General features: G+C 43.4%; 1 protein-coding gene across 1 annotated transcript in view; it reads left to right on the forward strand.

Annotated features, from left to right (window-relative positions):
- The first annotated feature begins 5,555 nt into the window (after nucleotides 1-5,555).
- LOC124716352 (protein sidekick) overlaps nucleotides 5,556-14,498 on the forward strand; it is a 416,456-nt gene continuing 407,513 nt past the window's right edge. Inside the window, exon 1 of the mRNA XM_047243167.1 lies at nucleotides 5,556-5,641. Within this exon, the coding sequence (XP_047099123.1) occupies nucleotides 5,575-5,641 (67 nt within the window). The 5' untranslated portion in view covers nucleotides 5,556-5,574. The remainder of the gene's footprint in view (nucleotides 5,642-14,498) is intronic.

A 14,498-nucleotide genomic window follows, 5' to 3' on the forward strand; every position in this document is an offset into this window, starting at 1 on the left:
TTTATAGCCAGAAGAATGGAGAATAATATGGTGGATTGGAATCCAACCTGCCAACAAAAAAAAAAAAAAAAAATAAAAATAAAAATGCGTTACTTATTGAACGCTCCTCGTAATTTTAGCAGTCATAAGCGGAGTCGGTACATTCAGTAACAACATTAAGCTGCTTACCCAGCCCTCATATAAAAAAAATTGAAGGTTTCTTGTTCTTGTTCTTCTGTTTTTTCTAACTCATTGCGGAGGCTTTGTTGTGTCATCTGGTAGCAATTCCATTGGTTAACCCACGTGCGTTGCTTGCAGAAAATTAACGGAATCGAAATATCTTGAATGTTTTAAGTTTACCACTTTAATTGCAGAATGCATTTGGTAGATTAGTAAGTAGAAATATTTCGGAACTGATGTAGTATATGTATAAACCTATGTATCTTCGTAGCTTATTTTCCTCGAGAGCACTGCACATGCACTGTATAAAATTTTACCTGAGGTGCTACAGTATTGGCTTACAAAGATATTACAAGTTTATTCGTCTTCTCATGATATCATGTCTAATGGTTTTAAAATAGATGCAAGAACTTTAAACCTCCATTTTTCATATGAGAGGGAAATTATATTCTTATATATAGTGTTGATGAGAATATAGTCATATGAAGTCGTTCGAAAATTTGAAATTAGTCTATTTTAGCGTCTAAATGAAGAGTGACGGTCTGGGAACGGCGACCATTGGTGCCGCAGATTCGTTGGCAGCTTCTTCGCCGACCGTCTTCAGTGTCCAGGCGGCAGCTCGTCGAGTCGGCTCCCACCGGTAGCGGCGACCTTGGGCGAGATTGTGCACGGCCGGTGCTGTATTTGGAAGGCTGGGCTTTTTGCTGCAGGCCGCTATCTAGCCCTAATACGGTCTCCACGGCACCGTGTCCGCCTCCTCGCGACCCTTTTGTCTTCTAATTCCTTTGTCTCTACAAATTTAAATTACGTTCTGTGGCCCATGGAGGTCCCTTACCACGCGCCAAGTGCGTGGGAGCGTAGCTTTCGTGAGAGCTGTCTTACGACTGCCGCCCTGGTTCCCACAGTTACCGGCGCCAAGTGTCAAACATTTCCAGGTAACGCGGGGTGGGAACTGCACTAATATGTGCAATAACAGACACGGTGAATCCGAAAGAAATATGTTTTAAATATATTGTTTGCCTGTCGCTCAAACAGCTATCGATTGGTTCAATCTATAATCGACGCCCGATAATACAAGCATATTGTAGGATCGGCCGTATAAGGTGGTAATAGAAAATGTTGCCTACCCTGACAGTTGCTTTTTCGGGGTAGGGGGAACCGAAACGTGTTGCTATAGAATAAAATCCGCTGGCCGAAGAATGCTGCAAACCATTGGACAAATACCATATGAAGGAACCACAACACTACATACAACACAAGAAATAGAGAAATCGACGCGATAGAAGAGAGAGTAGTCAAACAAATAACAATATATGGAGGCAACAGACATGAAACAAACAACTCAGTGAAAAGTGAAAACCAATAAGCAAAGAAGGCTTAAAAATATGGAAGATCAAATTTCAAATGAAATATTTAGATCCCTACTCCTCTTTCAATCAATTTAGTAGTGACTAAACAGCAATCCATGAATTTTAAGCTAAGGCTCTAAAGGATGCAAAGTCCTCCATGAGCCCACCTCATCCGTTTTATTTATATAAAAGATATGCACTCAAGTATTACGGGTAACTCCAATAAAATATTTCTACTTACTGATGACACTAGCTTAGTAGTAAAGGATGTTGTGTGCAACATTGGGCCGGTTTCAAATAGTGCACTTCATTACCTAAGCTCCTGGCTTGTAGAAAATAAACTATAGTTAAATCACAGCAAGACTCAGTTTTTACAGTTTCTCACACACAATTCAACAAAACCTGACGTTTTAATTTCACAGAATGGGCATATGATTAGTGAAACTGAACATGTCAAATTTCTAGATGTTCAGATAGAAAGTAAACTGTCGTAGAAAGCCCACGTTCAGGATCTTGTTCAAGGACTTCATGCTGCCATTTTTGCTATTCGAACGGTATCTGAAGTGAGTGATCGTTCGGCACGAAAATTAGTCTACTTTGCTTGGCATTATATTTTTGGCTCAGAAACCTTGTCGACCCCTGTTCACGAGCCTGGGTATTTTGACATTGGCCTCTCAGTATATATATTCCTTACTGTCATTTCCAGTTAACAATATTAGATTATTCCCAAGAATAAGGAGCTTTCACTCAGTTAATACCCGGCAGACATCAAACCTGCATTTGGATCGGACTTCCTTAACTCTTGTGCAGAAAGGTTTTCAGTATACTGCTGCATCCATTTTCAATAAGCTACCGCTCGAATTCAAACATCTTAGCAGTAATCAACGCACTTTCAAATCGAAGCTGAAGAGTTTCCTCATGGGTCACTCCTATTCTGTCGAGGAGTTCCTTGAAAAATTAAGCTGATTCTTGTTGTATTGTTGATTGCGTTTATTTATGGATTGAATTTGTTCGGGTACATAAGCTTTTTATTTTTATCTGTTATTACTTTTATGTTGTAACTTCATGTACTGATATGTTCCATGACCATGGAGATTTGCCCCTCTATTTGGTCCTACGGAACTTGACGTGTAAATAAATAAATAAAATAAAAGCAACCACCAGCCGCCGTCGGCCTAGCATCGTAGGATGCTACAGCTTACACCACAACAGAACAATGCAGCACCTCACACATCGAAAGCATCACGAATAGATAGCGTAATACACGAAAAACGTACTTAAAATGCTGAAAAAATTAGCCATTAACTTAATACAAAGATTTATTATCGGTCTTTAATTACAAATAAATGGTTCAAATGGCTCTGAGCACTATGGTACATAATTTCTGAGGTCATCAGCCCCCTAGAACTTAGAACTACTTAAACCTAACTGACCTAAGGACATCACACACATCCATGTTCGAGGCAGGATTCGAACCTGCGACCGTAGCGGTCGCGGAGTTCCAGACGGCAGCGCCTAGAACCGCTTGACCACCTCGACCGGCCATTAATTACAGCACTGCGTGTTTATGTATTACAATAAAGGGGTAAGATCGATGCAGCACCTCACACATCGAAAACATCACGAATAAATGGGTAATACACGAAAAATCCATTTAAAATTTGAGTCGTTTCCCGAAGACGTCTTGCGAAATATGCTCGTACATAAAAATGTAGTCGTGCTTGACAGCAGAAGAAATCCTTTTATTAAAAAGAATTTTTTTAGAGTCGCAGGCTTTCACTAGCCATTTGCAATGGATAAAATAAAACATAAAATTATTGTTATCTCCTGTGACGAACTACAGAAACCAGTAATTTGAGCTTCTCCTGTAACCTGAAATCTTTCATTTTCCCAAAAGATAAGCTTAGCACATTTTGTTCGATGGCTCACCAAGCAACTAGCAAGATAACCGCGCGTTCTGGAACTGAACAATTCGGAAGACCTTCCACGAGAACCCGATGCGACTACCGAAGTTGATAGAAATCGCTCAGCAGTCGACAAATGTGCTGGACATGTGCACGTCAGAACGACGTCACGTGCCAGTAACGTTCGGGTGACAGTAGGTTCGTTTGAGGTACAGTTGCAACCATTCCAACCACGCGAATGCTTTCTACGCAGGGATTCTTCCGGTTCCCGTCGTTTATGACTGAGTGAAAGCTGTTCAAGTTGCGGCCAATGGACGGTTGCAACAAGTTTCGGCGGATCAGATGAATTTCTTCTCACTGGTTCCAAAGAGCTGAGCGTGCGCATGTTCAGAGCTTTTTGTGTTGTCTCGTATTATCCTCGTTGAAGGTAAGAAGTTCTAGGTTCCTGCTAATCTTTTAAAGGAGCTGTATATCTCAAACTTGGGAAAATTTAATACATCCTTGTGTAATTTTATTGCCTTAAGGGTTTTCTGTAGAAATATGTTGCACATATACAGCCTGCGGTATCAAAAGTAAAAGGATCTCATTATCCTTTAACGTCACCTTCAAAATGAATAAATTGTTCTCTTCCATACAAAGGTCCAATAGCAAAAGACAATAGTTGAGGGTCACATACTATACTAATTGTTACAAATGACACGGCACGTTAAGTTGGGATGTGGCATAGGTAGAAATAAACATGCTATGCTGTCAGACATATCTTAGTCAAATTAAACTGCATACCAGATTCTTAACAAGTGGACACTTTATGCCCACTCCCTACCAACAAAACCAACAATATTTTTTCTTCAAATTAGATAATTTCCGGCATTTTTAATGTTTGGGTATGTACAACCTTGTTGGTTATTAATATTGGTTCTAATTATCTACAATGTATTGTCAGTCAGCAACAAAATTTGTGTTACCAAATTCAGTAAGAGAAACTGATCAAATTTTTTCATCATATGCATATAATCAAAATATGTAAAAGAAAACAGGATGTTGATGAGGAAAGCGGTAGCAGGGATAATTACGAATGTCTTCAATTAACATTTTGTGTCACTGGTTCTCCAAGAAGTGCCGACCACAAGTGGGAAGCGGAATCGTTGGACTCAATTTCATTCACCATTATCCATGTTTTTTTGAAAGCCTGTCATACATTCATTCTTTAAATACAGTAATGAGACACTGTACCACTCACGTATTTTTTCATGCTTCGCACTGCGCATTTCGAAAATTTCTCAGCGGTGTCATGATCAAATATTTCCATTAGTATTTGTGTGTCGTGCTGCCTGTCTTGCACTGCAGCCGTCGTTTTGTGGTTATAAGATACTGCGCCTTCTCCATTATGCAGAAAACAAGTCACACTCAAATCATCAGACATACTGTTTACGAAATTTCAGTGAGCGTAATTTTCCTGCAAAATGTAGTAGGCACGTTCGGTACCCTAACCTCAAAAAGACGACACAATACACATGCAAACAGCACACAGAATACCCACGTAAATATTTTCACTTGACAGTGAGAATGAATTCTCGAAACGCGCAGTGCTAAGCATGGAAAAAATACGTATCCGGTGCACTGTTCCATTATTTAAACGAGAAACATTTGGGCAACGGGAAGAGTGCTTAGGAACGAACCTAGTAGCTTCTCCCCCCTTCCCTGAATGGACTGCCTTTATGAGGCCGGTAGTGGGGGCAGTCTGGAGCGCGCAGCCCGCCGTGCCTGTTCGCACTTGGCGTTCACGGCAGACACTCTCGCCGCAACCTCCGTGGCGACGCTTTCGGTCGATCGCGAAGCGTGAGACGCAGCTTGTACTGCCCTAAGCGCTACAGAAAACACGCTGAACTCCAGATTAAAAAAGAAGAGGTAGTTCAGCTTCCACCAAATCGCTCGGGTGAACTTGCTCTGCAGTCTAAGTCAGTACTAACTCCGAGTTGATGAACCGTTGTCCTCGCCTTAACTTTTGACAGAGGGCTCGAATAAAGTATAATAGTCGCGCTGTATCTCTTGTGTATGTCTCGCGAGTGTTGTGTAGTATTGTTTGCAATGACGTGGCGGACGGCTGTGTAGCGAAGGTGATGTGCCCGAGGATGTTAATGGAGAAGACTTTGCGGCTCGTGATGCTGTCATCCCTGTTGCTGTTTTTGCTGGCGCCTGGAATGTCGCTAGCTGCCGCCCCTTCTAAAGGTAGGCTTGGAAGACCACGTGCTACTCTGTACGGATGGCGTCTGTTCAGATGCTCCAAGGACGGAAAAGCCAATCTAAACTGTTGTTCTGTGTTCAACTATAATATATTCGTAACATCGAAAATGTCGACAAATTTACATGTAATTGTTAGGACGACTATTAAATGTAACCTTCCGAAATACACAGACAAGCGAAACGTTAACGTAACGTAGGGAAATATGTATGCTGCACTGCTTCAAAGGCCTCGTTCCCTTGACGAAGGAAATCGGCATTTTTAACTTAACCTTGCTGTTCAACTTACTCCGTGGTGTACGTAACTTCCAAGGTGTAATTTGAATGGCAAAATCTGCCTTCATATAAAAATTTGGTGACAATGAGCGAAACAGCCAGTCATAACGTTTCTGTTTACAGGATAAATACCGCGTGTCTTTCACTCTGAAATAATGAAGGTCAGCCTTCCACAGGTATCTTCCGTCTACCAGCGACGTGTTAATTCAACATAAACTTTACCATCAGCAACACGAAATCCAGTGCCGGATGGTTTTCCAGACTTCCCCATGTACTACGGCTCACGATTTAATACGTGTCTCCTGTATTCAATTGAAATAACCAGTGCCATATGTATTCGTAAAATAGGAGCGGTTAGTGACATCAGTGAGGAAGTTCCTCCCGTAACACTATTTTCAAACACCGACTGACGAAATATTCATCTAACAGTTCGAGCATGGTTTCCACGTGTGCTACGAAACTATGTATGCTTCGTTTCTTTAATTGCCCCGTTTTGTCGACGAAGAATATTGTTGTTTCCGATAATAATTAAGAAATATAATTATCTTCGGAACTACGAAACAATACTTTATTAATAACCAACATCCTTCCACGTGTTTTCCTCAGTGTGTTAACGATGTCTTTAGTAATCATTTCTTATTTAGTTAGGATCAATAATCACTCCAAAAATTATCACATTATAGGTTACAGAAAGTCGTTATCTCCGACATATTTAATATGAACGTTTACAAACGTTTCTGCTAAAGCTGGATGTTTACACTAATCACTCCAAAAATTATCACATTATCGGTTACAGAAAGTCGTTATCTCCGACAGATTTAATATGAGCGTTTAAAAACGTTTCTCCTAAATCTGGATGTTTACACAACCGTAGATAGCAGTGGCCTACTTTAAAACGGTAGCGTAAGAGTTTTTGTGGTAGTTATCGATCTTGACTATAAATGTTTTCACTGAAGACGAAGTTGGTAACATGACTTTTAATGACAGTCTCGGGCCCTTTACATCTGCGATGTGTCAATTGAATGTGTGTATAATTGGTAACATGACATCGAATGCTGAGAAACAACTTCATGCTGGAGTCTTTATACACAACTGTCTCTAGGTGCATGTACCGATCGTGCTTCTGCACGTTTTCCGATTTCATGTGACGATCTTCCACTAAGCATTTGACTCGGTCTTTTAAAACGGGTACTGATCTGAAGCTTCACCGACTTCGCTCATCAGCAAGCATCGAGAATCTCTAAGTTATTACCTTTAATACAAAATAATCCAACGAACAGCTATACTTCATAGTTCTTCCTACAACTACTACGCACGTGGCAGTAGGAGATAGATGCCACATCAAACGCAAATAAGCATAGGAGCATCGCCTTGGTACTTTCGCGTGTAGTTATGAAATTACCTCATGGCTGTAGAGAAACAACTCTTTCTCGCTGGTTTTTAATTCAAATGGCTCTGAGCACTATGGGACTTAACAACTGAGGTCATCAGTCCCCTAGAACTTAGAACTACTTAAACCTAACTAACCTAAGGACATCAGAAACATCCATGCCCGAGGCAAGATTCGAACCTGCGACCGTAGCGGTCGCGCGGTTCCAGACTGTAGCGCCTAGAACCGCTCGGCCACAACGGCCAGCCTCATACTAAGGATGATGGATGATACTTCTCGAGAGGGGAAGTATGAAGTGACAAGTTCTGCGGAAAGTTCTAGAAAACAGTAAAGTGCCGATGGGGATTTTTGGAATTTGTTGTCGATTTAGCACGCTTCTGGTAGGGAAGGCCCGTGTCCAGGTAGCGTGTATAGCTGGCAGCGCCGCGCCGCGGCAGCCCCTGGTTTTTGTGCGCACCTCCGAAAATGCAGCGCGGGCCGGCCGTGGGGCGGCGTGCGTCAGCGGCAGAGCGTGACGGCGGGCCAGAGGCGTGACAACAGCGCACGGCGCGGCCCGCTCACACCGGCTGCGGGCCCACGCGGGAGCTGGTGCCGCCGCCTCCTCTCTTCTGGACAGCTGGGATGCTGTAGGCGCTGGCCAGAAACTGTGCCGGGCGGGACTCAGAACTAGGTTCATTTGAGCACTTACCAGACAGCGCCAGACAACAGGCTGTACTGCGCATGCGCAGCCCTTGCTTGGTGCTTGCTCTGCTCATACGCTTTTCGTCGCGTTTCTGGTGGAATTTCGTGCGTGGTGGGCCATCACGTGACCATGTGCAGCCCTGCGGCATGTTGTTGAGAGGACATACAGAGTTGTACCTAGAGCAACTGTTTTACCATATCTCCTCCTCCCCCCCCCCCCCCAGATAAAATATGCAAATAAGGAAGCAGTACTTGGTATAATATCATTTCAATATTAGTCTACACAGCTCGAAGTACCATAACATTTTTGTTATATCCTAGCCAGTAATGCCAGCCGAGCCCGCTGCCAAAAGGTTGGCAGCATCAAAGTCCGGACGCCGTCCGCATAAGCAGCGCCAGCGATACAGCAAATCGCCGCAAGTCTGCGCGCGCCACCGCTGGCTTCTGGCTTCTTAAGCGCTGGAGTCGCGAGCGCTAGGATAGTTCTGTATTCGCTGCTCAGTTGTATACTCGCCACCGAATTGTGTACTTGCTAGTCAGTTGTGTGTTCATCGCAGCAGAGTTGTTGTTTGTCGTCAGCCGACGCTGACCTAGCCGCTCCGACTCGAACTAGACAGATCTCTGTAGACACGCCGGCCGAAGTGGCCGTGCGGTTAAAGGCGCTGCAGTCTGGAACCGCAAGACCGCTACGGTCGCAGGTTCGAATCCTGCATCGGGCATGGATGTTTGTGATGTCCTTAGGTTAGTTAGGTTTAACTAGTTCTAAGTTCTAGGGGACTAATGACCTCAGCAGTTGAGTCCCATAGTGCTCAGAGCCATTTTTCTGTAGACACGGAGTTCACTACTGTGTTTCTGTATCTTCATTAATAAAGATAAGTACCGACTTTATTTAATCAGAGTGTTTGGGTTTTCATCTTTCTGTTCACTGTTCCAGCGGACCGGTCGGCCCGCTATTAAAAGTGTGGCGGTGACTTCGTAAGCCGTTTCTACCGCGAATTGTTTGTCGCTACGAACACCGCCACAAAAATTTTGATGTGGGGTGACTTTGACGGATTTTTTTTTTAAATTCGTACTCTGCAATATCGTTATGTAGCATTTCCAACAGGTTTACATCTACACAGCACTGCAAAAAGCTAGTAGGATGGAATACAAATTGCTTCGAAATGTATAAAAAATTAACAAGGTTGCCTGTGAGGCAAAGAAACTGTACAACTGACAGTTTGTATTCTACTGCAGGAATAAATATGAAGCCATGTGGGGAGTTAAAACGATAAAACACGGTATGCTGCCAGTCTACAATTTAGCATAGAATGGCATTCTATAAATTTAAGACGTAAACACAAATTAAGAAATAACTTCAGGCCTAGAGGAAGTACTAGACAAGTGCCTTGTGATCGAAAAACACTTTCACAGAAGGCAGATTTGTAAAATTCTGCTACAGCTGTCATTATATTTGAAACAAAATATTTAGTTCAAAACTACTGACCAAATTTACCTACTTAGTCAGCTTCAAGTAAATGTTTACGTATGTTCGTATGTTTATAGCATTAAGAAATCTTACAGTGTCATAAAAGGAACAGGACATCAGAGACTACTCCAGCAGCATCGGAATTTCATAAACCATACTAAAATGCTTCATTCCGCTCTAATTGCACATTTCTATGTACAGATGCACTCTGAAGTACCTGATATTAAGCTTTTCATGTGGTTTTCGTGATACCAATTTTCTTGGAGGTCCAGTACTGTATTGTCATGTTTGGTTCTTTATTATAGTATAATGACATTCGTCCCAGAAAATGAAAATTTGCCCTTGAAATTGAACGAAGATGAAAGTAGCCAATAGTGTGGAATGAAAGACTTCGTTTCAAATGAACTAACTGCCTCAGCGGGAAAAAATTAATAGAAGGAAATTTCTCTATAAAACGGACAGAAATATCTTCATTAAGACATTAATGGTTGATTGCTAATAACGTGGAAATAATATAAAATCTGAAACTACTAACTTATTTTGGTCTTTCGTGGTTATGAGAATGTATGTTGATTCACTTGATGGCTCCCGGCCACAGAAATCTGTTTTGATTTCATTTGACGTTGGAGCTGTAAACGAAGAGACCAGGAATATTACGAAGACACGAAACATATACACGGGTCACGTGGGGAAGGACTCCGCCATTATAACTCAGCTTGCTCTGCGCATACGCGAAACTGGCAGCTTGGGTGCGCCGGAAAAAATTTTCCGGGTAGCATCTGGCTACTTGCTGCTACTGCTCATACGGCAAACAGCCACGCTTCAAGTAGCCAGAAGCGGGAGGAAGGCACTGCTCATTCGCGAATTCAGCTCTGCGCGTGCGCACGAGCCCGCTGGCAACTGCTCAAACGAACCTACTAAGAACCGTGCCTTCCGCGCCCAATGGTTCTACCGAGTGAGCTATTCAGGCACGACTCACGATTTACTCCCCCCAGTACACCTGTCCTACTTTCAGAACTTCATAGAAGTTCTCCTGATAACCTCTTGGAAGGCAAGGTGTTAGGGAGAAATGCCTCAGTCACAGCCCAGGGAATTTCCAGAACGAATTACTCTGCGGTGGAAGACAAACTCGAGGGTCAACAACATTGAATAAAGCAGGAGTTTGAAAAATGAAGAGGTGAGTATTGGCAGGTTTTTGTGTTTATTTATTTACAACATTCTCCATTACATTATCGCGTGCGTGTGTGCGCGCGTGGAGTGCAGCGTAATGTTTGTGGTGTATGATGGAAGGGAGAGGATGAAACCGTAACGTCCCCATCCGACGGACAGACCACCATGAACAGTGACGTATGCCCTCAGGAGATACTGCGTTAAGGTTTGATATTTAAAGGAGGACATTGGCGCAAAGTCTGGTGATCAGGAACTTTACGCCAACACCTTCCTTTGCCGGCCAAATACCGGCAGTGAAAAATTTTTCTACCGCTAGGATTCGAACTGACTTACACCCGAGTTGAATGCCTGTGTACAAGCGCGTCTGAGTAGTCTCGGCCAGAAGACAGTAGTGGGAGATTGTAACGCTTTAGAATTGAAATGGTAGAACTTTGATAGAGGGGCTTAAATAGCGTCTCAGTAAAACTGTCTGTCATCACTATTGTACTGTTCATTGCAGAAAATGTCCGCTCTTACATGTTTGAGCACTTGATGCGCTTTATTCAGTGGTTTGTTATTATTCCGTTGTACCCAACGCCAACAGTTATTTTGTGCTGGTAGCGTAACATAAAACACTTAATGCAGCTTATAGTTATTGGTGTTGTTTACCATTTTGATGGATGTGTTAAAGAACCTATTTTGTTGACACAAGCACAAATGCTCTTTTATGGTTCAAATGGGTCTGAGCACTATGCGACTTAACTTCTGAGGTCATCAGTCGCCTAGAACTTAGAACTAATTAAACCTAACTAACCTAAGGACATCACACACATCCATGCCCGAGGCAGGATTCGAACCTGCGACCGTAGCGGTCGCTCGGTTCTAGATGTAGCGCCTAGAACCGCACGGCCACTCCGGCCGGCTGCTCTTTTATGTATCTGTAAGCTACGTATCTACGAATGCAATTACCTGTTCCAGATTGTGGCGTTGACATGTCGTGCAGAGTTACCACATTACAAACATGCTAGATCCAAAGAAACTGGTGTAGGCATGCGTATCCAAATGCAGAGATATGTAAACACGCAGAATACGGCGCTGCGTTCGGTAACGCCTGTATAAGACAACGGGGTATCTGGCGCAGTTGTTAGATCGGTTACTTCTGCTACAATGGTAGGTTCTTAAGATTTAAGTGAGATTGAACGTGGTGTTATAGTCGGCGCAGGAGCGATGGGGCACAGTATCTCCGACGTAGCGATGAAGTGGAAATTTTCCCGTACGACCATTTCACGAGCGTACCGTGAATATCAGGAATCCGGTAGAACATCAAATCTCCGACATCGCTGCGGCCGGAGAAAGATCCTGGAAGAACGGGACCAACGACGACTGAAGAGAATCGTTCAATGTGTCAGAAGTGCAACCCTTCCGCAAATTTCCACAGATTTCAATGCTGGGCCATCAACAAGTGTCAGCGTGCGAACCACTCAACGGAGCATTATCGATGTAGGTTTTTGGATCCGAAGACCCACTCGTGTACCCTTGATGACTGCACGACAGAAACCTTTAACCTCGCCTGCGCCCGTCAACACCAACATTGGTCTGTTGATGACTGGAAACTTGTTGCCTGGCCGGACAAGTCTCGTTTCAAATTGAATCGAGCGGATGGACGTGTACGGGTATGGTGACTACCTCATGAATCCATGGACCGTGCATGTCAACTGGGGACTGTTCAAGCAGGTGCAGGCTCTGTAATGGTATGGAGAGTGTGCAGTTGGAGTGGTGTGGGACCCCTGATATGTCAAGCTACGACTCTGACAGGTGACACGTACGTAAGTATCCTGTGTGATCTCCTGCATCCATTCATGACCATTATGCTTTCCGACGGACGTGGGCAGTTCCAGCAGGACAATGGGACACCTCAGACGTCCAGAATTGCTACAGATTTGCTCCAGGAACACTCTTCTGAGTTTAAACGCTTCCGCTGGCCACCAGACTCCCCAGACATGAACATTATTGAGCATATCTGGGATGCAACGTGCTGTTCAAAAGAGATCTCCACCCGCTCGTACTCTTACGGATTTATGGACAGCCCTGCAGGATTCATGGTGTCAGTTCCCTCCATCATGTGTTGCAGCACTTCGGCATGCTCGTGGGGTCCTTACACGATATTAGGCAGGTGTTACCAGTTTCTTTGGGTCTTCAGTGTGTATAATAACTAAAGGATGATTTTAGCGGGGAGTTCATCATCGAGCGCATTAGCTCAGGAGTAGTGACGTATGACCTGTACTCTGTGAGCAGGCAAACTTCGGGTTCTGGCCCAGGCGGGCCACAGGTGACCGACCGACCACCGTATCATCCTACGCTCATGCATACAATATACCGGAGTATGAGATCAGCACACCACTCTTCCGGTCGTTGCCAGCTTCCTTGATCTTGGAGTCGCCACTTCTCAATCTGTAGCTTCTCAATTGGCTCCGCGAGGGCGAGTGCACACTGTTTCAGTTCTCCCAACAAGGAAAAATCCCTGTCAGTACCAGGGATCGAAACCAGATCTTCTGCATAGCAGCTAGACACGCTGACAGTGGAGGCGGACATAATTCTTAAGAGTAGGCTTCAAATCCTAGACTGCCCATCTAGATTTAGACTGGCTTCAGTTTCTGTGAATCACTTCAGCTGTATCCTCCGAGACCCTGACAGAATTCCTTCACGTCCTGCTGGCAATGAGACTATAAAAATTGCAGTCCCCATGGAAATTAGCTTACCTCATTCCCGAGATGGATGGATGGTTGGAGAGGGTTGTTTGGGCGCACGACGGCAAGGTCTTCAGCGCCCGCTCAGTAACAGATTGAGACCGGTGTCTCACTCCTAAAACAGAGGGAAAGAACACTTGTATCGCTTTTTTAATTTAATTTTTCTAAGCATTGCGGCTCCATAGAAGAGAGGGATTGAAGATAATTACTATTCGGAATTTGAAGCCATTTTGGCTAGTTTTCGACCGTGACTGTCTAAAGAAATATGTAAAGGTTTTTTTAAATTACCGCTACCAGTCACAAACTTTGTCAACTATTATATTACTTATATATTTAGCGACATGTTTCGAGGGTTAAACCTCATCTTCAGGCTAAATGGCATTACAAAAACAACTTTACATAGTCTTTTCGTAAATGCTGTGGTCATCCTGTGGAAGAAGAGAAAACTTAGTAAGAGGCGATGTCGCTTTCGAAGCTAGACTGATGTTTGCACGAAAATGCCACGCGAGAAGAACAAAGTGAGTGACCGTTACACAACATTTTCGTGCAAACATCAGTCCAGCTTCCAAAGTGACATCGCCTCTTACTAAGTTTTCTCTTCTTCCACAGGATGACCACAGCATTTACGAAAAGACTATGTAACATCAGTATGACCTTATTGTAAAGGTGTTTTTGTAATGCCATTTAGCCTGAAGATGAGGTTTAACCCTCGAAACATATTGCTAAATAAATAAGTAATATAATAGTTGACAAAGTTTGTGACTTGTAGCGATAATTTAAAAAAAACCTTTACATAATTACTATTCGGACACCCATCATAGCAGGATTATTTCCCTTTCCTCCGTAGTTGTAATCCTCCGGGTGCCACTCAGACGTCATAAATAACTACCGAATAATTTCATGAATCGCTTGCCTTACGGCGTGACGAATAAATGAATGAAATTCTTTTTGTATCTGGAGAGACTGGAACTAATTACACGCTGGAAGGTGCGTGTGAAACGGTTTTTTACTGACCCTTCAGTACGTATGTCAGTTACAGCGACAGGACCGCTACGGTCTTCTGCTCCACAGCGGCATTGCTGGTTTCAGCTGGCATTATTCCACCCATTGCATTCATATACTTCCTCCAGTATC

Source organism: Schistocerca piceifrons, chromosome 1 (genome assembly GCF_021461385.2).
Source record: "Schistocerca piceifrons isolate TAMUIC-IGC-003096 chromosome 1, iqSchPice1.1, whole genome shotgun sequence".
NCBI classification, from domain to species: domain Eukaryota; kingdom Metazoa; phylum Arthropoda; class Insecta; order Orthoptera; family Acrididae; genus Schistocerca; species Schistocerca piceifrons.